General features: G+C 35.2%; 1 protein-coding gene across 1 annotated transcript; it reads right to left on the bottom strand.

The window, feature by feature from the left end:
• Positions 1 to 25,897, bottom strand: ATG3 (autophagy related 3). Its single transcript, XM_036744268.1, has 12 exons — positions 25,410 to 25,897; positions 22,196 to 22,237; positions 16,920 to 16,969; positions 14,195 to 14,265; positions 12,392 to 12,499; positions 9,466 to 9,515; positions 7,373 to 7,451; positions 5,835 to 5,869; positions 5,376 to 5,531; positions 4,319 to 4,446; positions 1,879 to 1,947; positions 1 to 268 (listed from the first exon to the last, which is right to left on the bottom strand). The coding sequence occupies exons 1-12, from the start codon at positions 25,479 to 25,481 to the stop codon at positions 187 to 189; spliced, it is 942 nt and encodes a 313-aa protein (XP_036600163.1). The 5' UTR covers positions 25,482 to 25,897; the 3' UTR covers positions 1 to 186.
• Between the last annotated feature and the right edge of the window lie 72 nt (positions 25,898 to 25,969).

Raw genomic sequence — 25,969 nt, 5'->3', positions numbered from 1 at the left:
TTTCTTTGCACACAGGTTTTTATTAAACAAGGCTGGTAATGGAACGTCTTTTTTTTTTTTGTTAAATGAATAAACATAAGTCCCTTTATTACAGAAATTGTATTCATTGGTGAGTATGGTCACATCTATGGGTTAAATCTTTTAAAATTAGAATCAATAATTAGCATAGAATTTATTATCTCTTCATTACATTGTGAAGTGTCTTGTGTAGTCATATTCTATTGTTGGAATGACAGCTTGTACAAATTTCAGGAAAATGAGAAGATACCTAAAGGAATTCAGCTAAGGAAAATAAGATCTATAAACAGGTTACTTGTTTTTAAGGCAATGATAGTAGTGGATTTAATAAACAGTACCATATTATAAGGACAACAGTTGGTTCTAAAAAGTAAATATTTTCACAAATACCAAATTGCTATATATTCACCTATTATTCCCTTATCTATCCTGAAACCGAGGATTCTATTGCTTTTAACATCTATGACCATTTGATCCCATTCAGTACCTTTAAGCTTTGAAAGGAACTAACTAGGTTCATAGTTTCTGTTTTTTAAATCTGAAGCAAGAACAAGGAAAAATCATTCCTTTAAAAAAAAGGAAGAAGATGGTCACTTAACTTCAGAAAACTAGAGGATAGACTTAAAATCTGAGATGGGAGGCTCACAGAAAAGGAGAATAGGAATTCGAAAATAAGGAGAAGCTGTGGGATATAAAAAGAACTGAAGCAATGAGAAAAGCAGTTAATTAAAAATATTTAAATAGAAGATTTCTAAGCTCAATGGCTTCAATGAAATCTAGCAGCCAACATGCAAACTCAAAAAACCATGTAAAACTTACTGACATTCGATGGTGTGACAGTTCTATCTAAAACACCAGGATGTGTTCAGCATCAGTTCAATATAAGGTTTTCCCAGAGGATCTATTTTACTAGCCAGGCCCAGGCTGTCTTCTGCCAAAATTCACTGGGAATATGGACTGACTTACTGGGATCTCCCCAATAGTAAAACAAACCAAACACTAGGTTTCATGGAGGTGGATACTAGGAAAGGCTGGCATCATAATTTAAACTAAGAAATTTGGAATACTACCTTTGAAGTTTGTATTACCATGAGGTCTCAAAGTAGGATGTGCAGTAAATAGTAATAATCAGAAATGAGTTAATATGTTTTGGCATCTCTATGTGCTGTACTCTCACTCAACAGCTTCAGGGCAATTTGTCACCACTCCCCTAACTTCTCCCCTCTTCTATCCTTCGGAGATTAACAGGACTAATTGGGGCTATCTCCAGTCATCCTGATCTTTATATTGCCACTGGGCTCAGATGGCTCCAGGGGAGATAGTGAAGCTGATGAATCTGCACAGGCCTGCCTCTTTTAAATCCAATTCACTTACAAGACATGGTCCTCTTCGGGAACAAAGGCCAAAAATAAAACAACAGTAAACTAATAAAGCATGGTTATACCAATATGCTAAATTGTAGGTACAGTTGATGGATAAAAGAAGTACTCTATAAGTTATCTTTTTTATATACAGATAATATTACTGATCCAACGATCATTCTTTGACCTCTTTTTTTTCTAGCATGAGCGAAAAGTTTGATGAGATATTCACATACATTTACTTATTCCTCTTGAACAAAAACACACATATCTAAAGTTAGAGGATCAGATCATGGCCATCAAACAAAGCAAAGTTTAACTCACTGCATATTCGAAATAAATTCTAAGATCTCTCATTAGGTCTTCAAGATATAAAGGGAAATTTCTAATAGAACAGGAACTTTGTAACTTTAAAGCTATAATGTCATATGCAAAAATAAATCCATAAGAACTATAAGTAATCTGCCAAAAATTAAAGACTTCTATTAGCCAAGGATACATGTGAACACCAAGTTCTCCTCCACCTTCTGCAACTGTCTCAATGATTTTTTTCATCACCTCAGCATGCCTGAAAAGCAAAGAAATAACAGATGGCAAGTATACCAAAGTGAAAAATGGCATTTTCTCAATGACACAAGAAAGAAATCTATTAGGCTTAAGCTTATGTTGTGGCTTTTTGTTTAACACATTGGGTCAGAATTACTGTTATTCACCTAGTTTGGTTTGGGAGGGAAAGGTTAGCCAAAAACAGCTAGGGACAGATACAGACATCACACACCTCCACTATAAAAAGGCAGAAAGGAACCAGAGGTGGAGAACACTCCAAAAGAAAGTATACTTCAGAAGAAATTAGTTTATTAACAGGTGACCTTGTCTGATATATCCAGAATCAGAACTGCTGAGCTGAAGCAAACTGTTGAGACACTATGGCTCTTAAAAGCAAAGATGGTCTCATATTGAAAAAAATAAATTTAACTGTATAAAAGCCAAGAATAATCTGAGATCAAGTGGGCCAAAGGAGATTGACTAAAAACAAATGCCAGAGTAGACTTATTGGACTCCTAGGTTTGTTTGTTGGTTTGATTTTTTTTTTTTTGGTACTCTCTTCTGTAAGTTATTTTACTGTACAATTCTTTTCTTATTGAAAATTACCTTTACTTTTGTGGTAAAGATTTATGCCTGTTCTCCTACCTAAAGAGGAGAACCAACATCAACTGGTGACAGCAATCAGAGGCAAATTCTACAGAAGAAACTAAAAGCACTTAGCATAGCACCCAGCACACAGTAGGTCCTTCGAAAATGTTTACTGACTGATGAATTAAAAGGACATGCCCACAAACCTCAAATCAAGAGGAAATCTCTTAGAATATTTACTTTTAGATAATTCAGGCCCAACAAGAGTTCTAAGTCACTAACATTAAAGAATTACCAATTTTTTTTTACCACTCTCCTGTTGTTCATAATGACCAAGCAACAGTGAGTTACCACTTTTTTTGGATACAAAAGTAATGGTAAATGAGAAGAACTTGCTACAAGAAAAACTTCTGAATAAATTAAAGAACTTTATTCTATTACAACTATGTATGATTTACTTGAATAAACCTCTGTAATTTGTGTGTAGATGTATTTTTTAAAGGAACACTTGTAGGAATCATTGAAAACAACTAATGACAAACTCACGAAAGCAAAGCTTACGTTTATGAAGCATACTCAATATGACTTTGGCAGCAAGTATGCTTAAATTATGCTTAGCATTTGTTTTCCTTGCTTATGCCTTGTTCTTACTTGTGTATCCTTTGATACACAAGTCTTGAAGCAGAAATTAGTATTCATTATATATTATTTTAATTAAAATCTTTTTATAGGAAAAGGATGACTCTTAGAGCATTGCTCTTTTTCCACCTCTTCAGACCTAAATTAAGTTTAACCACTGTTGAAACCAAGATGTAAAACAAAAACAAAAAACCAGGAGTGCCCCTGATACTCTAGCCTTCTATATCCTAACCAATTTTTGTGTCAAATATATCCACAATATATAAAAGGTAAGGTTTTTCACTCCTGTCTAAACTGATGTAATTTTATACCTACATCGGATCCCCCAGATCCTCAATGTTACAAATAGTTCCAAAGCAGCCTTACGGGGTTATTAACTAGGCGGCTTTGTCTGGGAATCTAAAGGTAGGGAAAGAGGTCTGACTGGTAACAATTAACTCTCACACCAGCCTGTTTTCTTCATGTATGCCAATTTAACAAGTAACTGATTAAAAATATTACAACTTTACATATTTTCTTTTATATGCCTCTACTAGAATAATCTAGACTGTTCCAAAATAATCGGGTTAAAAATAGTCATAAAATCTGAAAGTTCTTTTTGATTCTTTAGACACAAAAATGGTAGCTATGAAGCCTACAATTCAAGAGCCTAGTGAGATACCTGTGAGCTAGGACATATGCACAAACTAAGGGAAAGCCAAACAAAAATGTATAAATGTTCATTTGTTTCAGTCATGTCTGACTCCTTTGGGGTTTTCTTGGCAAACTGGAATTATCTGTCATTTCCTTCTCTAGCTCCTTTTACAGATGAGGAAACTGAGGCAAACAGGGTTAAGTGACTTGCCCAGGGTCACAGAGCTAGTAAGTGTCTGAGGCTGGATTTGAACTCAGGTCTTTCTGACTCCAGGCCTAGCCCTCTATCCACTTCACCACCTAGTTGCCCTAAAATGTGTAAAGACAAATTGATTAATATTAATAAACTGAACATGAAAGAATTGATTTGCTTTTCCCTATGTTTAGCAGATTAAACAAATGATCATTTTTGAGGAAAGGGAAATGAAACCTCATTTGTTTAACAAGTCTAGGTTTCTGCATCTGTGGAACAAAAAGGTTCCCAGGACATTCATCCGTGCATTATTAAGACTTGCAAAAGAAATCAAACATACCTGCATGGGTGAACTGAACACATGGGAGGTGGTGGAAGGTGAGGGTGATTTTCGATGGTCACTGTTTTCTTCACATGATCTTGACTGATGTCTTCATACATATGTTCTACTGTTAAAGGTTGCCGTTGCTGAAGGCCCAGAGTATGTTTTGAAACTGCTTAGTATCTTTTAGTTTAAGGACTGCTATCTATGACACGCTTAAAATTTTCCCAAATACTCTACAATTTTCATTTCCCCTCCCTTAATCTCCAGATTCTGCTTTTGATAAATTTTATTCACCTATGGTCAAAGAAAATGCCTTCAGAGCCAAGGAAAGTGACCACAAAGGCTACCTTCGTGGAACTTAACACCCCAAAGATACAGGAGGCTCATGTTAATTCCTTACCCCTAATTTATTTTGACTCACTACTTTGTCCTTGCTATTCCTTTGAGTGTATGTTGTGTTTTCTTTTATTTCATAAAGACAAATATTTAAGAAGGCTTGAACAAAAAAACCCAACCACATGACCATATGGAAAGGTACCTATGGTAGAGCAGGAAGCCCCAGAGTTGTCCTGGCTCTGTTACATACTGGGGATGTGAATGTGGGCAAGTTTCCTTAGCTCTCTGAGCTACAGCCTCCTCATCTGTAAATCTGGGGGCAACAAGACTTGTATTACCTTACACAGATGTTGTAAGGAAAGTTCTTTCAAAACTATAGGGTGCTATAAGGTTTTATGAGATTTCTCTTATTTTTAACACCAAATCTGGGGGAAAAACCTAACTCTGATTTTCTCTCAAATCTTGGAGATAAAAGTTCAAACATATAACATTAGAAGGAACCGAGGTGCTCAATGGTAATAAAATAGTGATCTTTATGTGTTTAAAACATTACTAATACAGTTCTATACAGCTGAATTTATAGTTCCTTCAAAATACAAACCTAAGTTCCAAAGCATTAGGTATAAAACCAAATCAGATTCATGAAATCATAAAAATTAGGCATATGAGAACAAAAAAAAAATCTACCATCAGTGCAAATTATTTTCATTTAAAAAATATTTCCTTATAGGTTTACCTCATCATAACCAAATAACCAGAGTCTTGGCGTCTGGTAATATTTGTCGTATGTGATATAAAGGTCATAAGTTCTGGTTTGTAAAATAGCATCTTCACCTCCAGCATCATTTTTAGCTTTGCTAGCTTCTACTATTTTTCTTGTGTCCAGAGTAGCCTGAAGTATAATGCCAAACAAACAAAAATAAATAAATAAATATGACATTAACAAATAAGATAACATGCTTTGAAAATTTAAAACATAAATGTTAGCCATCATTTATGACAAGTCCTAGAAATTGTTTCTGCTATCCTGTTTCTTTTACATTTAACTCATTTTCTCAAAGGGAAATGATTTAAATCAAAATTAAAACTTCTCATTAGAAATTTTAAAGGTTACAAGAATGTGGATTTATGAAAGATTCTTTGGAAGATGAACCGACCTACTAAAAAATACCAATCGAGAAGCCCATTAACGAACCTCATCTGTCTCCAAGAGTCCACTCTCTTCATACTCTGTTAGGAAACGCAAAATACAACTAATGAAAACAAGGAATAAAAATTTACCAAGTACAAAACAACACATTATCATTTCAATGTATCAAAGAAAAAACATGTTTTAGAAGACAGTAAAAAAAAATCCTCTCCAGAAGTTCCATTCCAATACCACACTGTAATGTGAAGTTAACCTGGGCCATTACAAGGTTGTCTGCAGAGCACAAGCTGATGTCCCTTCTACCAAGTTGGAAAAGCTCAATCACAGAACCTCTGAGCAGAATTTTTTTTTTCTAAAGGTAACTAGCTCATTTGGAGAGACTTGTTCACCAGAATTTTGGCCATGAGATACCGACTTTTTTTTAAGAGCCCAGCAACTAACAAACTACTAAAATACAGACTGCTGCAATCTGCATCACTGGAGAAAGTACTACTCCGATACAATCATAGATCTTCAAAGTATTGATGTAAACAGAAAAAGGATGGATTTATAACATAGCACTCTTACACAAATTTCATCTACCTGGTAAAAGACAGAATAAAACATCTGGAACCTTTTAGCCTGGTACAGATCATAGCTCGTTAAGAACAATCAGCATGACAAAGCTGGTCTTTCCCCACTGGTCATTACACTTAAGATATAATGTGAAAGTTCCAGAATCACAAAACAGGAAGATGTTTTCAGTCTTCTCTGTAAACTAGGAACAGATTATACAAGGTTTCTGACTAAAGAACACAAGTTTTAACCATGTGATTCTGCAAATAAGCAGACACCCCCATAAGTCAGTGAAGTATATAACATTATTTCTTTATGTAATAGCGGCAATTAATTTACTACATAAATAGTGTGTGTACACACACACACACACACACAGCTCTCATATAACATAAATTCACATTACACAAATTCAATTTTACATAAGGAATTCTGAAAGAAACACACATTCCTAAAAAACACCTGTGGTTACTTGACTGTACAGTACTGTGGTCTCTCTCTCTCTCTCTCCACTCTTGTCTCAGCTCAGTGCTCTGTGCTCATTCCCTTCCACTAAAAGATAAACAAAAACAAAAAAACCCTCCAACTGAAAGCAGAAGAACAGAGACATGGAGAGATACAAGACAAGAAGGAAGGGAGGCTTGGCTAAAGACCTCAGGCATTGAGAGAGGAGACCTTTGCCTGCTCCACCCACCTGCCTAAATGTCTCTTCCCCATCTGTTTTCCATCAATCCACACTGGGATACACCTGTCCCAGTGCTAAGTGTTCCCCCTCCTGCTCTTCCTTCTGTCCCCAGTCCCCACTTGGCCTTGAACCGTGTGCAGGCCCCTCCTCCTATAGCTCTGCAGCCCCTTTCCTGCTTCCTTCTCGTCCTTCCCCAGTCTGCAGGTAAATTCACATTACGTACCATTCTATACTTTATTATTTCAAGAATGTTATCTGGTTAAGGACTTTGCTACATCTATCACATACATCATTCTCAAATTAGTATTCTATAATGATTCAGTCAAATCCAAAGGAAAAATACCTTCCATATCTGCTGCTTCTCCCTCATCTTCCTCTTCTTCCTCATCACATAAAGCTGAGCAGTCTCGTTTTATACTATCCTTTGAAAATGACATTTAAAATCAATTATAGTATAATGTAAAAAAATCACTTAAAAACAGAGATTGTCAATAAAATAGAAAATATTTTCAGTTAATCTAGTCCCTCATGAGAAAAAAATGTTAAACTTTATCTCTGACATAATTTATCTCAGGGTGAAATAAATATCTTGTTCTATAAGTACTAAAAAATGTACTTACCTGCTAAATTCCCAACAATATCCTATTTCTAACTAAAGCAAAAATTATGCTTAATTGCAACACTTTAGATGCTTAAAGTCCTCAACTTAAGTCTTCCTAAATTAATTCTAGGATGCAACAATACTGTTTACCATGTAAACTACACCATGTATGGTTGAAGCTACATATATACTCCACAAAGAACCATCATTTTTACATGAGTGACATTCAGTAAATCTCAATTGAATATAATAAACACGATAAAATCTAAATCTATATTCATCTACCTTATCATTTTACCTATCCTGCTTGCCACTAAAACAAGTGCTATTATGCCATCTTTTAATGACAAAATATCTCAAACAGAAGTGAATCTGCAAATGAGGAAACATCTGGCAAATGATTACAACATGGGAGGTTTTATCCCATATGGTAGAAACAACATACAAACCTGGATGAAAGTGAAATAGCAACAGAAAGTGGAAATATTCATAGCAGCGGTCTACTCATGCCTGACAAATGTATTTGCTTGCAACAGCCAGGTGATAAATGACAGAAGTCGTTTGCCAAATGCAAAACAGAGATAGAAGCAAGGAAAGATTATCACAGTGAACAGAAACTGCTTCTAAAAAAGTAAAGTCATCAGAGTAAAGCTTTTAACTAGCCTTCATCACCTCTTTAAAAAGAAGTTTGTCAATGTTAGCCTCCATGAGTTACTTATCAATCAGTACAAAGCTTTATCCTAAGGGAAAACTAAAGTTTGTCATGCAGAAATTTAAAAATAAATTTTAACAAATTTTCTATTAAACCCAGCATAATACTCAAGAAATAATGGGAGATCAACATTACACCAAAATAAAGGAAATGTCTACTGCTTAACGTATGAGAATGAGTCATGACTTTTTGTCTACTATTATTAATTCAGATATTCTTATGTTCTTTTATCAAGTATCTCTAGTCATGTCAGAATAAATGAGCAACTTTCTCTCTCTATAATATGTATATATACATGCATGCATACATACATATACATGTACAGTAGGGGCTGTATAATTTTTTAAAGAGTGGTTTTTACATGGTTGAAAAAAAAATACTAAAATAACCACACACCTCTCTAATTTAGAGTTGGCTAGATAGTATAGCATATCCATTTATTAAGTAAAATCCTCAGCATAAGAAAACTATCTCCCTAATCTGAATATCCTTCCACCAAAAAATTTAATAGAAAAAACATATTTACCTTAAAGTAAAACCTCACTAATTTGAAGTAACTTCCTCATAATTTGTGATAATTTTTAACAACCACTAAGCTAAAGTGTCCTTTTTCAGTTTCTAGGAAGAAAATGCTTTCTAAATTAATACTACATAAAAAATTGCTGAGAGAATGTTTAAAGTACCTCGAGAAATACTGACCGGTACAATTTTCAAAAGCCAGTAAACATCTATTTACGTCTGCTTATCATTTGCTTTGCACATGCAATCTTATTTTTAAAGCAAGAAAATCCACCAATAATTTCTATTAGCTACTTGAACATGAAATTACTTTTATCTTAAAATAGTCTGTAATTCAGACTGAACTTGCCAATCTATACGAACCAGTGAGGTTTTCCCACATCTAGAATATCAAAAACCTCCTAAACAAGATAGATTTAGGAAAATAAGGAGAAAAGCTTAGGAGGAAACAATAAAAGTTTTATACAAGAAAAAAAATTACACAAAAAGCTGAATTTTGATAGTAGATTAGTCCAACATTTGAATTAGATAAATTGATGTGAGAATTTAACTTAAAAAAAAATTTAACATACTCTTCATATTAAATAAGAAATGAAACTAATACCTTGCTTTCCAGGGTAATCTCCTTAACTACTTCTGTCACTCCTGTAATACCTATAAAATTCAACAGGTCAGAATTACTAATATTAGATTAAAAATTCTCCATTATCTGGCATGAATATAGACTCTTTTGTTTAAGGGAGCCAATATATTTTAAAATGCTAATGAAATCCTCACAACTTGCTTAAAAATTAAGGAGGAGATAACTGCACTTTACAAATATAGGCACTGGAAGCCCAATGAAATTTCATATCTTATAATTAATAAAATTATGTCTATTCACTCATAGTCCTACACTTCAAGTTATATTATTTCTCAATTAGTTTTATGTGCTAAAATAACTTATTCTATTCATGGATATTTCTATTAACAGATTAAAGGTCTAAAAAATATTCATCTGTATCAAACTCATTTCCAAAAGATTTTCCCAACAAAACTTGAACTATTGCTTCAGAAGAATATAAATAATCCTAGATATGTGTAAAGAGAGATACTCTACAATCTCCAGGACCTAGATATCTTGAGAAGAATATACTATAAAAATGTTTATTTTTGAGCCAAAGAGCTGGCAGCAATAAACTATTCTATATTGCTTCCAAGTTAGAAATCTGCCAACACTTTGACTAGCTGCTTTGACAAGAATGGAAAGAAAATACACATTAGGGAACCAGAAGTCAACTGCCAACTGTCTTTAGTGCTTATACTATTTTTATAATACTTGGATATATCAATCCTCCAAATGCCTGCACTAAAGCCTAGGGGCATAACTCATACTACTCTAGAATAAAGATTCTACTGGCGGTTGGGTTTGTTAACAATGAAATAATGGCTACACCCAGATTCATTATAAAATTCATTATAAATGTTAAAATATTATGAAATGATTCTCAGAAATTATGCAAGAGCTAAATGTACTTTTATTCCCTTAAAAAAAGTGGTTCAATGTAAATACAATAGTAATCCCAATTCAATCAAAATTTCTTAGAAGCAGAACTACCACTGACAATGGCAGGAGAGAATAGGCTGAAATTACTCTTACATATAAGGTCACTTTCTCAAGGGCTGTTGGAAAAGCACATGGCATTAAAAAAATCAATTTTAGGATTTAAGGTCAAAGATATTTTTTCTAAGAATTAGTGTTTCCTATATACACAAAAATACATTATAATATAAACTGTGTAGCCTTTCACACACAAAAATTATGCTTTTGGACCATCACAACAGAATCTCAGAGCTGGAAGAGACCCAACAAATCATCTATCATGAAGCATGAACCATCTAAACAATAATCAGCTTCTGCTTGAAGGCATTTGGTGATGGGGAATTTACTACTTCCTGAATGGTTAGGTCATGCACTGAGCTGTCTTTTCTGGTAGAAGTGATGAGTGTGTTGATTCCACTCCTTTCTGCAACCAATGATATGCATTTGCAAGACAGCTGGCCTAGAACCTGGGTCCAGCTCATGGTAAGAGAATAAACTAAAACTAACTGGCTTACAAAGTGAATGAACTTAAAATCTCATTAACATTAACACAACTCTCTCACCAAAAGAAATAATCAGAGACCACAGAGCACCTTACAATACTTTCTCTTTGATATATCCTCTAGGCACAGTAAAATTCTAATATTACAAAACACAGTAGCTCAAAACTTTTGGGAAAGGTTAAGATAAAAGGAGCTCCAAATGCCTACCAGTGTGGGAAAGCGTCAATATATTTTAAATTTAAATGTAGCCGTGAACTTTGGGATTAGAGGTGCTATCCAACTAAGAAAATTTAATTTACCGATGACACACAGAATAGGTATGGAAAAGTAATCCCTTCCAACCTCCACCTCCCCAAACTTCCCTTTATACCCATTTTCTGAACACGGAGGAGATGACCAACCTAGAGAAGTACCTTCTCTTACGCAGATGGCGACATGTAGAGAGGTGCCTTCTCTTAAGGCAGATGTATGTAGAATTGAAGAAAGGTGCTTTTTCTCTTATGTAGACTTGGAGATGTAAAGAGCTGTCTTCTATTATGCAGAGGTGTAGAAAGCTAACAAGTTACTGAGTAGGAGGATATGTTCCTACTATTACAAGTTGGGACTCAAAATATATTCTTCCATAGAAACAGTGTTATAAATGGTAGCTAGATATAATTAAAATAATACTATTAGTACCATACTTTTGCTATACTACAGATAAAACAAGCTTAGCCATTTATAATGTTTCTATGGGAAAATGGAGTTCCAAATAACCAACTTACAACTTGTGGAAAGAGCACTGGATTTGTAGTCAGAAGACCTGGGTCCAAGTCCTGGCTCCACCACTTACTGGCTGTGTGACCAAATGAGACAATATATGTAAAGAGCTTTGTAACCATAAAGTGCTGAATAAATGTAAGCTATTATTATTTTTAAACTGTTTGCAAATGAACTGCTTATAATGTATAGAGACATAGGTCAAAGCAGAACAATCAGCTGAGAACCTTTTTAAGATTCATTCAAACATCCATCAAGTGCCTACTATTTGCAAGGTATTGGGGATGACATTTAAGATAAATAGAACATGAACCCTGACCTCAAGGAGGTTACATTCTAGGAAGTCAGCTGAGGGAGAAGTACAGAAAGGGAAACAAGTAAACTGCAGAACTGTTGTCACTGAATATGTAACTTAGCTATTTTTTAAAAAAATAAGAAAAGGGAAATGAAAGAAGAACTAATTCTAAAGAACAGCTGGGATTACAAGTTCTTTTGGAATCTAGTACTCTTTAGAGTAAAATTTTTATATCTTTTATTCCTATTTGCTTAAAAAAGTTCTTTGCAGGTAAAACTAAACCTCATGAAAAATTTTTGCTTAAAGAATGTTGTAAAAGATTATGAAGCTTGTTCAAATTTTATATACGCCACTCTGTTGCCCTTTACTAAACACCAATTTCTTTACTTACCTGAGTTGTGATACGTATCTACCCATCCCCCATCACCATCATCTTCTTCAATTATAGCTTCCAATTCATCTGAATATTCCATTTGTTTGCACCGCTTATAGCAAGGCACTAAAGAAAATTGACAAATGCAGTTATTAACTGATCCTTTAAGGAAAAAGGAGTTTTTTCCTGGTAAATCTTCAGTCCACAAAGGAAGAACACAAATACCTTCAACAGACACCATATTTAAAATGCTCCTAAAAAGGGATCTGAATCATTATCTATACTTATTTTGCTGCATAAAACTCTCTGACTGGCAAAACTGCCAGGAAAAGTGCTAGAAAGGTTTGATTTTTGGTGATGCCACTATCTTATCTGCCCAGACATGGAAGGAAGTGGGTTGACAAAAGAGGTGACATTGAGGCACTTGGCTGACATTGTACAAGGATGGCTCTAATGGTCCATACAGGGAAACAGGAGGCAGATGTGAAGAAAGAGAAAGGTACCATCTGCCAGTCAACAGGGTGGTAGAGGTGCCTTTCAGCTTGCTAGGTTGCTTTACAGAATCTCAAACTAGTTTTTTTTTTTTTTAATAATTTTACATTCATTTATTTAAAGGGAATAAAACTGATGAGGTTTGGGGGAGGAGATATTTGGGAGGTTCAGGGACCCCTCGAGGACCGGAGTACAGGAGAAAGTCATCTGGAATGAATTCACTGACTCAAGCATTCTTCAAATCAAGGTGGCAAAGATTGATAGTTACACTATTATAGAGGGCAGAGCTCCTTAAAGAACTTGCAACTTAACAGGAATGATGCTAAAGCTTATATAGGAAAAAGAGTGGATTATTTGGCAGATATGCTAATTAGGTGGTAACTTACAACCTTGGTCACAAGAGTCATTCACTACTGGAAACTAGGGGAAGGGGTTTCTCAGGGGTATACTTTTGGTCTGTTATGTCTGTAGTGCAATAGTTTTGAGAGTTGATATCTATAGTTTGACCTCTGGATTGAATATGATAACTTTGGGAATCAATACATGATAATTCTGTGGTTACAAGATAGCCCTGTTTTTACAAGAGAATTTCTTCAGAGGTCAGCTTGTTCTTGTGATGGGGAAAGATAGTTTGTTTTACTAGGGCCTGATTATGAGTAACTGTGGGGAAAGGTAGTTTGTCTTACTGGGGCCCACTCATGAGTTATTGCTAAGCATAGTGTCCTTGGGCTAGGGAGAAAACTGTCAGGGATAGTGTTTTGAGGCTAGGGAGAAATGTGATTTTTAAAACTGGGGTCCAAGCACAAGCACCCCATCAAAACTATGATAAAAGCACACTTAAAACTTCTAATGTATACTATTTCATGAATTCAGCTGTCTTGCTATCTGCTTTTTTTAATGTCAGTTAACAACTCTTAATCTTCTCTTTCTAAACTCTAAGTAAAGTGCAATTTACTCTGAATAGATGCAATGAACATCCAACTATCTTGTCAGTGTTATGCCGAAATTAAACTAGTTAAAGATGAGATGCAACACAGATTCTGATTTTTCATGGAATAAAGTAAGTGAAACTTTGGTGGAAAAAAAAAAGAGAAGCAATTAAGAAGACTTTCTAAAACTTCAGATAATCCATTTTTATAGTATATAATTTCACTAGTTTTCATAACTTTTCTCAGAGTTAAGAAGGCAAGTGTAATTGTATTACCAATCCATGTAGAATTAGCTTGATGACCACAAATTTTTTTTGTTTCTATGTTTTTGTGCAATTACATTTATCTGATAATTCCAGAAGATTTATACTATTTCATTAATATTTTAAAAAAAACTTACCATTTTTAGTTACCAAAAACTGTTTGCCAGTTGGTAGGTATGCCTTGACTTTCAATTCTTCCCCTGAAGCCCTTAAAAGAGTAAAAAGTAGCAAATAAATAAATCAAAATCAACATAAAAACAAATTACAAAGTATCATGTTTATAAGCCTGAAAATGAAGCACAGAGAACTCTTAAAAAATGGCCTAGTACAGTACCTTGCTGAACTAATATTATTAGCACTTTTCAGAGTATGTATAAAAGAGAAATATGGAAAACATGGAAGTGATTTGCTTAAACATTCAACAGATGATATTTATACTACGAACTACATAGGTATTTTATAATGACTAGATATGCATTAAGACATACCACAAAAGAAATATTTAAGAAAAGGGAGTGCAAATAAACATAAACATAGATATAATAGGATACAATAATATGGAACTACTTAGCAACTACTTTTGCTCTCAGAACAAAAATCATTACATCACCCATTCAGATTCCTTATCCTATTTGTTAACTTTTGAGAGAAAGGCAACATAAAAGGATATCTCGTGCCAAGTATAGTTTGGACAGTTCATCTCTACCAAATTTAAAATATATTAAGTCTCTGTCCATGGCCTTGCTTCTGAATTAAACATCAAATTAGTGGCTAGAGTCCCAGATAGGAAGCTATTCTGTTTGCTGGCATTCTAGCCTCTGATTAGTAGGTCTGTTTCATAAACACTTGTTAAAAATCTGTTGGGAGGTTGATCACTCACTGCAGTTGAGGTGGACAAGCATAATTATGGCTTATCTGCATCCCTGGCCCTTCCACATGCTGGACTCTATTACAGCAATGATACCAGCACCCTGTCAACCTCACCTTTCACCCTGTCCCCTCTCACCAAGCTTAAGAATCGATTATATTACTTTATCAGGTTCAATGCCAATCATATTGAAGTTAGAGCAAATGATCTAGGAGTAGCATATTCAAACACAAAACTTGTGTAAGCTAGTCCCATGCCTATTTAGGGATGTCAAGCAGAAGTGTGGATCAGGAATCAGGACTATGACTGAATTCAAAGCAGAAACAAAACAATTCTACACCACCAACTTTACTAAACATACTAATTAGCATTAAATGTACCAAAAAAAAAAAAAAAGAATAAATTCCATCTATGGATTAAATATAGGCTACCAACCCTTATATTAATCAAGGAATTTAAAATTTTGATCAGGCATTCTGATTATAAAGGAAATATAAAAGAACATTATCTTCACAATGGCAAGTATATCTAATGAAAATTTTAGATGCAAATAAAAGGGTTTACTGAACGTGTTTTCCGTGAAAATAAAAATTTTTTGACAAGTCAAACGGTCTTGAAAGCTACTTAAGGAATTACCACATGCTTGGTAATGGGTATAAGATAATTTTTTTCAAATTGCCAGATACCAAATCAGATGGCTTCTAAATATGAACTCAACTGTAAATTTAAAACATACATAAAGGCGGAAGAAAACAGTCATCAGAATGATCAGTAATGTGTTCCCTATTGAGCCTCAGGGAGGGAAAATCCCAAGAAGGTGGCAAATGTGATTGAAAAGTATGTAAGTGATCAAAGGTTCTAGTTTAAAAATCAAAACTAAGGTAAATGCAGAAATTTCCTATCCACAAGTGGTAGAGACCACAGTTGAGAGAAACTCATCTAAAACCCTTATCTAAAACTATTTAGTTAATTAAGCTTTGAGGATAGCATATAGCAAAACACAAATCAGGATCCTACAAATTTATGACCAGTAGACAGGAATTTATCTCCGTAAATTTACCTCAGGAATTTATCAGTGGAAAAGATTTTTGCTAGAAAAATATAGAATGTAAGAATAAGTACTGATATATTTCTCCACCTTTGGGAGACTATTCCAGTAGCATGCACTTTCACACAAAATATTAAGTACAAACGATCCTGATCCATGAAAGTGGTTCTTAGGAAAACTATTTTAGCCATTATAGATTGTTACTGTCTATACACTTAAAAATAATACTTTTTTCCTTTATATATTCTATTATTTATATTTGTCTTTCTTGAAATTTTACTTCAATTTATTGAGATTTTCCTGTTAATTACTTTTAAAAGCCTTGAAGTTAATAGACTCCACTTTATAATCACCAACTTACATCTGCAGACCAAAGTAGCCAAGATGTGTTTTAATGACTATTGCAGGTCTTTCAAAATATCAATTCCTGAAGAGGAAGTTGTACTTTTGAAACCGCTGAGCCAAATGTGTCCCTATCTTGAGTCTTAAATAAATTGAGGTATATAACTCAAAACTCTCTTTTTCCAAAAAATTATTCTGGGAATTAAAGGCACTACCTAAAACCTCGCTCTCTGATAAATGTTTTTAAATTCATTTTGAAAAAGAATAGTCATGTTTCAATGGCATTTGAGCTTTTAAAACAAAATAACCAAAAGCTGAGGTATACAAATTATTAACAAAGAAATTCAAGGAAGAAAAAGAAAAGGTTTTTATCTAAAAATCTAAAACCATTTCTGTTTTCAGAGTGAAACAAAACTAATTTTCACTTCCTTCTCTATTAACTACACTTTGAGAAATACTGAAACACTTTCAGTATCAAAAGCTCCTTGGTAAATACATCAAAACCCTAAAGCTGCATATTTTGCAATTGTGTAAAATTCAGCTTCCTATAATTTTCAAACCACAGCCTATGTCTAAACTTAAATCTCCACTGAAGTTTACTTACCATTGCCATGTTGGACAGTGATGGACTAAATGGTCTCCAGCTGCAACAAACTATTCAGAGTTTGTAGGAAAGATAAAAGAAAGAAGAGGAAAGGAGAAAAAAGGTTGAATATCATTGGATATCGTGTGGCAAAATGCCAATCTGATTACCCTAGGTAACCTTAGCAGTACATACAAATTTAAAATGCATTAAGACACTAAACCTGTTCTACCTGTCTTTAGACCTATCACTGATGATTATTAAATTTCAAGTGTTTAAACACTGAAAAAGGTTTAAACTAAATTCGGAAGTGAAATAAAATATGTGAGTTCACGATAACTATCACTGGATTACAAAACCACCATCTATGAAGATCAAAGCATATAGTAAATAAAGCTACAACTTAAAATGGTTATGAATGAGTAACCATGAGAAGCAATGTGGCATAATGGATAGAGCTAGCCTTAGAATCCAGAAGATCTGGGTTCAAGCACAGTACCAATAGATTATTTCCTGGGCGACTACTGTCAACTTCTCAGTGCCTTTTAGGGAACGCTAAGACTACAAGTTATAAAAGAGCTGTCTATATGAATCAGTGAACAGTTTCCACATTGGGAGTTTCTTACATTGATGCAATCACAAGTCCCCACATATATAAATATGAATTTATACATTTTGAGATATGGCATAAAATGCATTTATTGACAGTTGGGAAATTAGAATTTACTTAATTCAACTGCCTACCAAATTCAGAAATCTTTTCTATATTTGACAGGTGTTCATCTAACCGTTGCTTGGACACTTTTACTTTACATTCACTAAATCACAAACTTCCTAGACCTGAAAGAGTTTTCATTTATTCCACTGCTCCCAAGCAAGATCACATCTAACCTGTTATATGTATTCTAGTGTCTTATATTTGTTATTAGCTGAAAATTAATTAAGAAAAACTTACAGGGAAAATATTGAATTAAACTGATACTAGCTACACAAGAATTAAGTTTACATACATTGTAGTATGTGTTTTTCATTTCCAATGTGCTCAATTTTAAGAGTACATTCCAGTGTCCAGTGATGGACACACAAAGAAGAGATATATGGAGTAATAAGGTTTAAGACTTACTTTTGAAGTTTGAAGAACTTCTAGACATTGTATGAATCAGAATCCACCAACTACACAAACTGCATAATATGCAAAGGCAAACATGTATTTCTAAACCAAAATAGTATAACTTTTTAAAAGTGTCATACCTATTATTTTATTTTTCAGTCTGGTCAACAGATAGGCTCATCTTAATGTAAAATAGAGAACATATTCTTTAGACTAGTCTGATATCCTGACAAATATACTTTGTGGTGAGAACTAACTTGAGCAAGGGACATGCACATTTTCCCAACTACTACTAGTTCCCCAATCATTTATTGCTAAAGAGTATACTGCACTGAAAAAGAGACACATCTTCCATAAGCTTTCAATATTGTATAAAAAGAATTTCTTTTATGTCGATTCATTATGGATTAACATAATATTATCAAACACTTTGAGAATAACATTTTAAGAAAAGGATAACAGTAAGATAATTTTATACTCTTAAGCCTGGAAGGGATCTGAGGTCACCTAATCCAACAAAATTCATTTACAGATGAAGAACTTGTGGCTCAGAAAAAAGAAGCAATCACATAGCAAGTAGCAGTAGAATTGAGAATAGAATATCTTCTTAAAACGTTAATAGCGAAGTTGAGACACAAAATTTCAATATATCTATGTAGAATGCATAGCCAATATCATTGTATCTTCCTTTCCATAAGTGTCTCATAACAAGTTCTAAGGAAAGGTAATACCATAAAAAAGCTGAGATTTATCAGATAAATAGGGTACCTTTGCATTCTTACTTCCTACCATGAATGGCTTCATACCTCAGACATTAAATTTCAGTTACTGACTTGAATGCATCAATACTACTAAAACTTTAGCTTTTATTTAGTGACTTTTATGCAACATGCTATCAGTTCATAGTACTCAACAGAATCAATGCCACCTTACTCAATGATAGACAGAATTCATATTTAATCCTGTTTTGCTTTAAAAACATTTTTTTTTGCTCAAAATATTTTTAAGCTATAGTTCTCCCATCAATGTTCAAAGTATTTTTTTTACAGGCAGGTAAGTAATGCATATTTTTAATCTCTCTCCTCTACCATAATACCTCCACAATATGCAATTAGATGGAAAGAGTTAGAGATATTTTAGCCCAAGAGAGAGCAAGATAAAAGACACAATCCCATCACATCACAATTTTGCTGTTCCAACTTGCTTTCACTCAACCATATTAGAGAGCCACAGAGTAAGGAAGCATTTGCTCATAGCAGCATCCCCTTTGTAAGCTAGGAGGTTTCAGGGACTTTATGTCCCCCCTCTATTCCAGTTACAGGTCTAACCTCACTCCTATAATTGCACCCTCTTCATCCAAAAATCACTTAACATTTGTATAGTTGCTACCAGCTGACCTGGTTAAGCCTTTTATAAAAGAGAGCACTTTAGGAAACAAGCTTTTATTAGATGTTTTAGTGAATGGTACCAAGGCCATGAGCTCAGCCCCTGATGTCAAACAGCTAGAAAGACAGTGGAAAGTTGGGCTTGAAATCTAGGATGTCTGGGCTCAATTCCCACCTGACATTTCATGACCATGGGCAAGTCACTTACTTTCTCTCAACTTCAGTTTCCTCAACTATAAGATGGAGATTATACTGACACTATCTATCAAGTACAGCTCTTGTGAGGAAAGTGCTTTATCAACTTTAAAGCACTATATAAATGTGAGCTATCATTCAAACTGTTCAATAGCCCTTAACTACAAATGTCTTATAAATGAGCAAACACCCAGCCATAAGAAAGACCAGATAAAGCTGCGCGCACTGGCTTAGCATAGTCCATCTACACTACAATCATTTGTAGTAAAATAGAGGAAAAGGAGAGGGTAGGCAATAAAAACAATCATATAACTGTACCATGTTATCTTAGACAGTGAAACTTGTCTGGGAGACCACCTATATTAGAAAAATATCTGCTCTATCAACCAGTGAATGGACAAGTTGTAGTAACTGCATGTAATGGACAATAACTACACTATAGGAATATGGAGCATGGGAAAAATCATATGAAGCGAGCATAACTGGAAAATAATATATACAACACTTACAAAAATGTTAATAGAAAAAACTGTGGGGGGGGGGGGCGGAGAACTGATCTCTAAATAATTACAATGATTTCGTTTGGTAGTGAAGAAAAAACATGACAAAATGTACCTCCCTCTTTCATAGAGGTGGAAGGCTATGGTGTGGAAGAATGCATATACTCTCAGACTTGGTTAGTGTGTTGCCTTGATGTGCTGAACTAACTTTTATCGTGTACTCTTTGTTATAGAGGATGGTTCTCTTGGTGGAGGAGGAGGGGAAGGACAAATATACATATATACATATATATATATATATATATATATATATATATACATGCACACACATATATGTATACGTGTGTGTGTGTGTATGTGTGTATACGCATACACACATATGGAAATGAAAGTGATGTAAAAAAAGATATCAACAGAGTTTTGTTTTTTTTTTTTTTAAAGAAATCTATCTTCCCCAAACTCAATTTTCTTAGCATGGATTTTAGGCTTTCGACTCTTTAGAACCACAGTCAAAAAATCATGCCTAAATACATTTTTTGTACGTGTGTAAAAGTGAACTGTATTAAAATTAAAATTTTATTAGCTTTTCTCAAAGGTTGGTCAAGAAATTAAAAATATATCATTGCCTTCTTGGCACTCACACTTTCTTACTGTGTTAAGCATGGTACTACTCTTCTAGAAGAACCAATTCTCTCACTGAAGTCTGCCATGCTCATAAAATTATCCAACACAATTCATTTTAAAAAGTGACAAACTAGTTTTTTTCCTTCAAAGTAACAAAGTTACATTGTCAAACTGCTTATGACAGTTTTTTTCTCTTTTGGAAGGAAAGCCAATTGGGAGAAGCTTAAATAACAAAAGACCTCAAGATCTGTACTACTTCGAAGAATATTTTTAAAAAAGAACCAGATGTAACTTTTTCAACTGTTCATAAAACCTGATATATGGGTCAATGGTATCTAAAAGAATCAAAGAATAAAACTGATACATGCTTATAAAATTAAATCATATGCTTATGTAAATGGTAAATTTAGATTGCAAATGGACCAAGACTTGTTCCACCCCTCATTTGCTCCCCCAATAGACTAAGAGACCGTCAAAGAAATGATATTCAGATAGGTAGGAGACATACTAAAGCACACAGGGTATATGAGGGCAGCTATATAACAGGCTACCACCCTCTGCAATGGCTTTTATGACTTCTTGGTCTAATTTTTAGGCTCTTAAGCATTACAGTATCAGCTTAATCAGGACATATGCCTATAGTAAGAGACAAACAAAAGCAAACTGTCTAGAATTTAACAGAAACTCACTATTACACAGATTTTTGGAATGTACTGTAGGTGGATTCATATTCCTTATAACACAGCCTCATCATAAAAAAACCTAATAGAATATCACTATATAGTCTGTAGCATGTATATTACCTTCTATTCCCTTAGTCCATCATTAAAGGGGTTCCACTTTATTTGTTAAGAGTGAATACTGAAAGGGTGCAACTATTCAGTATAATAAATAGAAATATTCAATTTAAACATTTAAGCAGTGCCTAACATTGTAGCTTGCACACAGTAGAAGCTTTATACTTGTTGAACAGAATTTTGGAACATTTTTAGAAAAGCTTAAGAAAATGTAAACGTTGTAGAACAGTCTCTAAAAAGGGGATGTGAAAACATGCTGCTTTGCACAGGTAAAGGTAAATCAAGCATCAGTGCCACATAAACCTGAAAAGAGCTTGGATGACCTGATTTTCTACATATGCAAAGAGGAACTATAAAGAAATTTGGTAAAGTAGAAAAAGAGGAAGAATTAACTCCTTCTACAGAAATAGTCCTAAGCTGTACATTTTTGTAAAATCAGTAATCAATGGAGGAAAGGGATGAATCTTACTCCAAGCAAGGTAAGTATTCAGGATATTTTTAACATGAGAAGGGAATACAACCAATAATTTACTACAATTAGGGCTTATGATTCAAATGGATCATGATCTTATTGATGAGGACAACCCCTTCAATGGTACAGAACTGCAGAATTTATCAAACTATGAAAATCAGAGCTAAATACTACAAATCTTCTACAAATAAATCTAAAAGAAATTAAACTTACCTCTTCTGGGGTGATCACACCTGTTTCCTTAAATTTTGATTCCTAAAATAAACCAAAAAAAGAGTTCACTTTGACATAGCATAAAACTAGAGCTCTTTATACACAATAAGCCTTACAAATTCACTATGTTTACTACACAAGCAAGTGAAATGGTATCAAAGGCATTTAGAGATCTTTAAAAGTACTAAAATCTTATCTAATTTCTCCTCAATTAGATTCTGGAAAAATCTTAGTAATGGAATTCAGAAACTTAGTACTATTTTCAACCTTCCTTGACAACAATCAAATTGCTCAGAAATAACTTTCCTGCTGATGATGTGAAGTCTACACTAGTTTACTATCACTTTACTATCAATTCTGTTTAGCCTAAATTAAAGGATTTTAATTTAATATTAAAAGTCTCAAAGTAATTCATTAAAAGTTTTACTCGAGTTTTCCAACTAAACGAAGTTTTTTGCTTAATTTTCAAAATTTATTATTCATTTTATACAGAGTTGGAAGTTTACAATCCCCTAAAAAAATTAGACCCAGAAAAGTGACTTAGCCAAAGTTAGACAACTAGCTAATTATACAGAGTTGGGCCCAAGAAGCCAAATAGATGTTCTATGCCCTAATCTACTTGCTTTCCTAAATAACATGTAATTTAATATTTTAAAGATTCTTATTGTTAACTTTAAAAGTAAAGAATTTCTTTCCCCCCAAAAAAATCCAAAGTTACATTTTATTTGTGATTCTCAACTGATTTTCTACAGGCCTATGGTCTTTCACAGAAAAAGGCGTCCTCATTTGTGTTTACTGCATTTCTAACAGTATACGCCATACACAATAGCAACTCCCATTCGACTCAACTAAGTTACCTCATTTTTCTTTACTTTCAAGGCAAAGGTTCCTTCTAAATGCTTGGTTCAACACATCTGTATTTTAAATAGTTAAAATTATATGCAAAAGCAGTATTTGTTTTTGACATAGGTGCAAACTATTATTCTCATTTTTTAGATAATTTAATGATTTGCTAGACGTCATACCGCACAGAAAATTCAAAGCTGAGCAAGAATTTAAATTCTAAGTCCTAGGTTAAAAAAAAAGTTTTAGGCAAAAGAAACATAAGCTCGAAAGAAACTTGTAAATGAGTATGAAAATACAGCCCAACAAACATTTTCCCTCCATGATGACCTAATGTTCTGAGCTATAGCTATGGACTTAAATTGTTTCTGGCTTGCCAGGTATAGCTTTCTATTTGTCTTAAATAAACTAGGTCTTAGATATTTTCAAAGAAGTTTAAATTCTCACTAAGAATTTTAACATATTTCTTAAAAATAAGACTAAAGGAAAGTCAGATACCCCTAATGACCATTATTTGTTCTTCAGTGGGAATATACAAAAAGCCATTACACAATTCTAATGGCATATAAGGTACAAAAGCAGGAAGCAGCCTCATTATCTACAAATTTGTTTTCTAAAAAGGTAATGAGAAAACAATTTTTATAATTCCTGCAATATGCATTATAATGCAGTTAATATTTTTCATTAGAAAAACTATCAATAATTTAAGAGGGCTAATTTTACATCTGTTCCTACTAAAGTCCACAAGATTACATCTGGTGCTAATTATATTAACCAGAAATAGCTAGCTGAGGAAAAGAAAAAAACAATTTAGAGTATTTGTTATCTTAAGTCAGTTTAGGGTCATGTTTCCCAAAAACCTGTCTTCTGAACAACTCTGGTGACTTAAGGTGAAATGATAAAGGGATATACTGCATAGAAAAGTTTTCCTCTCTATTCACTAAGGCTGTAATGCTGAGGGGTCAAACCCCAGCAGCAAAATTCCCAAGTGCAGCCCCAACCAGATTAAAATGTTGTGCACTCAAAGTACTTATTGTATTTATGAAGTACAAACAACAATTTGTCAGTGAGTGGCAGCAGGGACATAGTAGATAAAGAAAAGGGCCTCCACAATACCAGCCGTACAAACCTGGGCAAGTCACAACTTCTTAATCCGCCTTGCCTTCCCTCTCCCCCCACCCCCAACTCTCTAACACTAAATTTCAGAGGGAATGCTCATATAGATTGGCAGAGGGAATTTCACAGCCTTATACAACTAAAATCAAAAGTCCAGTAAATACTTTTTCAGCATGAAAATAGGTTTAAATTTCTCTACTTTGCTCCAAAACTTCCTTGACCCCTTTTAATCCTAGCAGTCCATACCCTTAGATACCACATCTACACTACCCAACAACTTGTGAGTTCAATCAATGTATTTCAAGTTAAGTCAAGAAACTTTATTCTAAACTATTCCCAATATGACCGTTTTAAGCTCTAAGTTTCTGAGTCAACAGCCCTGCCATCCATTACAGAATCTCAGTACCTCAAAGCAGAGGTGTCAAACTCAGGTAGCAAAACTTCCAAGTACTGTCAGGAGCACATTAAAACGTAACTGGGAAATGTTTTACAAAATAAATCAAAAACATAATACAACACAATGTTAATTTTGTGGTTTTCTAACTCAATATGTGGCCAGCAGGGATCGGTTTTCTATTTGGGTTTGACACCGCCGCTGCAAGGACCTCAAAAGTTGGCTAGTTTCAAGTGGTACCTAAGGAATTCCCAAGCCTCTGACGTTGGGCATTAATGGTCATGAAGACCTCCAGAAAGAGATGAAGTACACACTTACTTTCCAAGGCACCCCATCCCATCTTTTGATACGACTAGTTTTCTGGACGTTTTTCCTTACAGGATGCCAAAATCTGCCCCTCTGCAACCCTCACCCACATTTGCTCCTGGCTCTGCGGTCAGACGACCACGTAATCCCATTATACGCTTAAGCACTGAAGTAAGGACTGGAACAAGGAACATAATAGAGGCCAAGAAAACCTAAAAATAATAGTGTGAACAGCAACGGGAGCAGGGAAGAGTGGAAGGAGAGAAGGGAGTCTGGCAGCAGCAGCAGGTCCTAAGGAAATCCTTTTGAGGGAGGGTCGCCCGGGTAACAGGAACCATGGCTTTCCCTAGTCCTGACTTCCCGGCGGCATCCAGGCAGTTCCCTAGCATCAGCTCAAGGGTCGCACACCGACTTGTGCAGTCTCTACCAAGTGTCCCCTTCGGGGGCAGCGGGTCAATGGATCCCCATCCCCCATCCCACCAGCTCTCCCGGGCGGGGGCGGCGGGACAGGAGTCCCGGTTAGTCGCCCTCTAAGCCGGGGCCGAGGCCGGTTACCTTAAGCACGGGGGTCAGGTACTCGGCCACTTCCAGCGCCTTCCCTTTCACCGTGTTAATCACGTTCTGCATCCCGGGGCCGGGGCCGATGGCGCGGGGTGCGGGCCGCGCACTGGGCTCCGGGAGCTCGGGGCGGGAGGTGGGGGAGGGGAGCGATGGGATGGGACCGGAACCAGAGCGGATCGGGGTGTCCTGCCCGCCGCGGACGCCTCACACCCCACAAGCGGCCCCGGCGGGGGATGGGCAGCCGGCTCCCGGCGCGAGAGCGCGCTACCTCACACCGCACCGGCCGCCAGGAGTTAAACCAGAGGAAAGTTGGGGGAAGAGAAGCGGTCGAGCGCGGCGGCGCACCCCTCCCTCCAGCGCGCGCCTTCTTCCTGCTTCTCACGGGCTAGCACCCCTTCCTTCCTTCCCTCTCTCGCCGTAGTTTAGAACCCCACAGCCATCGGAGGGCTCACATGACCCCGGACTCCTCCTGCACGTGATGCGAGGAGGGAAGGGGCGGAGCCACATGGCCCTCCCTCAGCTCTCTCCTCCCAGTTCACAAACACCCCCCCTCC

The sequence above is a fragment of the Trichosurus vulpecula genome, chromosome 2 (assembly GCF_011100635.1).
Source record: "Trichosurus vulpecula isolate mTriVul1 chromosome 2, mTriVul1.pri, whole genome shotgun sequence".
NCBI classification, from domain to species: Eukaryota; Metazoa; Chordata; class Mammalia; order Diprotodontia; family Phalangeridae; genus Trichosurus; species Trichosurus vulpecula.
Note: the sequence above shows the minus strand (reverse complement) of the source record. Positions and strands in the feature narration are given on the sequence as shown.

What these genes read in the sequence shown, in the direction of transcription:
- ATG3 (XM_036744268.1), bottom strand. Translation starts at nt 25,481, where the DNA reads ATGCAGAACGTGATTAACACGGTGAAAGGGAAGGCGCTGGAAGTGGCC. An exon ending in CACTGTCCAACATGGCAATG is followed by an intron (nt 14,266 to 16,919) that starts GTAAGTAAACTT and finishes TACTCTTTTAAG; the next exon opens with GGCTTCAGGGGAAGAATTGA. An exon ending in AGATTACCCTGGAAAGCAAG is followed by an intron (nt 7,452 to 9,465) that starts GTATTAGTTTCA and finishes TCATTTTCAAAG; the next exon opens with GATAGTATAAAACGAGACTG.